Genomic DNA, 2,435 nt, shown 5'->3' with positions numbered 1-2,435 from the left:
TAGTTTGAAGTCAATTTAATAAGTTTTGGATTAGTGGTGTTTATGAATTGTACCTTTGATTTCTTCTCATCACATCCAATTAAGTCACGAATATTTTTTCTTTAAAGAAATGTTAATGATCTAATCCGGATTATAATATAATTCAAAATGTAAATTCATTCAAAATTTGACAAAATTTACATAGGAATCCACATATTCAATACGAATTTTATGATAGAAATACAGATTCATATCCATTATGCATAACACGAGTGAGTATAATTATTTTATATTATAAATATAAAATTTAAGAATAATATCAACAATAATAAAATACATTCATATATAACACGGATGAATATAATTACTTTGTATTATATATATACAGTTTAACAATAAAAACACTAATTAAACTAATTTATATGACTAATATGACGTAGTTATTTTAAGACTAAATGTAAATAAGACAAAGTTATTTTAACTTAACTAGATTTTACAAAAGAACCTTTTGAAGTAGGCGATATGCCACACAATTCTTGACATCAAATTTTATAAATATCATTCAAAATAATTGAAAAGAAATTCAGAAAGAAATTCTATATATGGGATTTATGACTATTCTTTTTTCTTCAATAAGAGAGCTAAAACAGGAAGGTTTATCTTCTCCTTGAGGAGGTGCTTGGAAAAATGGGTGGCAAATCTTGAGAATAAGTCATCGACTATAGCGCTACCGAAATGGCTTGCAATCATCGGCTCTCGAAGCGAAAAATGAGGGAGAGGGGAGGGAACCAAGCGGAGCCGAGAGCACAGTATCGTCGGATCTCGAAGCGTAGAACATTTACTACCTCCATATCGATCGAAGCACGGCGGTGAGCGAATCCGGCCGTCGTAGCGTGGCGGCAATTGGACGAAAGCGGATCCGGTCATGGAAAGAGATGAAAAAAGAGGTAATAGTGTGTTTAAGAGTAGATATTAGGATTAAGTAATTAGAGTAATTTACAAGATTTTATGAGAATAAATTAGTTTAGATCTAAGAAGGATGGTCATTTTAATCGAGCGATTGCAACTCAGAAGCACTAGCAATTGACTTTGGTACTTTACCATAGATTTGATTGAAACTTAGATCTAAGCTTACAAGGTGTTCCGGGATTATTACATCACTCAAATCAAACTCAAATTGATTATAAGACAAATCCATGTGAGTGACTGTCTTGTGTAAACCAAATAAAAAGGAAGCATCGCCACTAAGTTGGTTCTTACTGAGAATTAGTGTATCAAAATTTGCCCATTCATAACACCTCGGTATTTCGCCGGTCAAACCGTTCTCGCTAAGAACAAGTGAGACAGATGGAACAAGTCCCGGCGGTATGCTACCGCTGAGGGCATTCCAATGAAGGTTCAAAGTCTGTAAGTTTGGCAATTTAGAGAGAGATGGTGGAATTGAACCTGAGAAATAGTTCATATCGAAATCGATCCTTGTGAGGTTGTTATGGTTAGGAAATTCAGGAATGGGACCCCCGAGGAATGTACGCCATATAATAACCTCACGAAGATTGATAAGTTTGTCAATGCAGGTAATCGGACCATAAAGGCCGACTTTAGAAATAGATAGATATTCTAGTTCGGTTAAGTCACAAATGGCTTGAGGAAAGGGAGTGGTGGACAGAGGGTACCAATAGAGGCTACCAATGGAGATAGCATTTACACGACCGGTACTGGTACATGATACGTAAACATGTATTGTAGGGACATCTGTGTGATTATTACAGAAATCAAAACCATCGACCCATGCACTGAGAAAATCAGGGTTGCCTAGCTGCTCCTTGATTTTGAGCAGCACTAAAACATCGTTTTGATCTGTAGATAACACTAAAGAGGTGCACGAGGAAAGGATCAGTAGTAAGAAAATGATAGCCATGTTATTATTTTTTAGGGTTTGAATGGCTTTTTCTTTGGCTGTTGTGACTTGTGACGATGAGCTCTTATATAGAGAGGCGAATAGAAAAATTTTCAAATAGCGCGCCCTTCTATTTTCCAGCAAGTAGGGGTGTCAAGGATGAATTTGTACCCTCTGAATTAACTTAAAAGAGAATCTTTTGAGTTAATGTATCTCAATCATCCGATCTGTTTTAAAATTTGTGCGAACTAAATCCACACTAATATTAAAGGAGCCTCTATGTTATAGACAAGAGCCGGATTTACTCTGTTTAAAATCAGATGGTTGAGATTTATGAACTCGAGAGAGTCCCTTTTGAGTTAATGCAGAGGATATGCATTCGTCAAGGATAACCGTTTATCTATTTACCCAACCCGTATTGTATTAAAAAGTACGTATAAGGGTAAGATTTTTTTTATTAACTTATTGGTATAGGTAAAGATAAAGATTTTTTTTGTTATTAAAAGTGCCAATAAAGACCATTTTTTAACCGGTTATCCTATAAGATAATTTTTACATA

At 34.7% G+C, this 2,435-nt stretch overlaps 1 protein-coding gene across 1 annotated transcript; it reads right to left on the bottom strand.

The window, feature by feature from the left end:
• Positions 1-1,027: 1,027 nt before the first annotated feature.
• LOC144546141 (leucine-rich repeat protein FLOR 1-like) lies at positions 1,028-1,897 on the bottom strand. Its single transcript, XM_078294668.1, has one exon. The coding sequence runs from the start codon at positions 1,895-1,897 to the stop codon at positions 1,028-1,030; it is 870 nt and encodes a 289-aa protein (XP_078150794.1).
• Between the last annotated feature and the right edge of the window lie 538 nt (positions 1,898-2,435).

The sequence above is a fragment of the Carex rostrata genome, chromosome 29, assembly GCF_964058835.1.
Source record: "Carex rostrata chromosome 29, lpCarRost1.2, whole genome shotgun sequence".
NCBI lineage: Eukaryota > Viridiplantae > Streptophyta > Magnoliopsida > Poales > Cyperaceae > Carex > Carex rostrata.
Note: the sequence above shows the minus strand (reverse complement) of the source record. Positions and strands in the feature narration are given on the sequence as shown.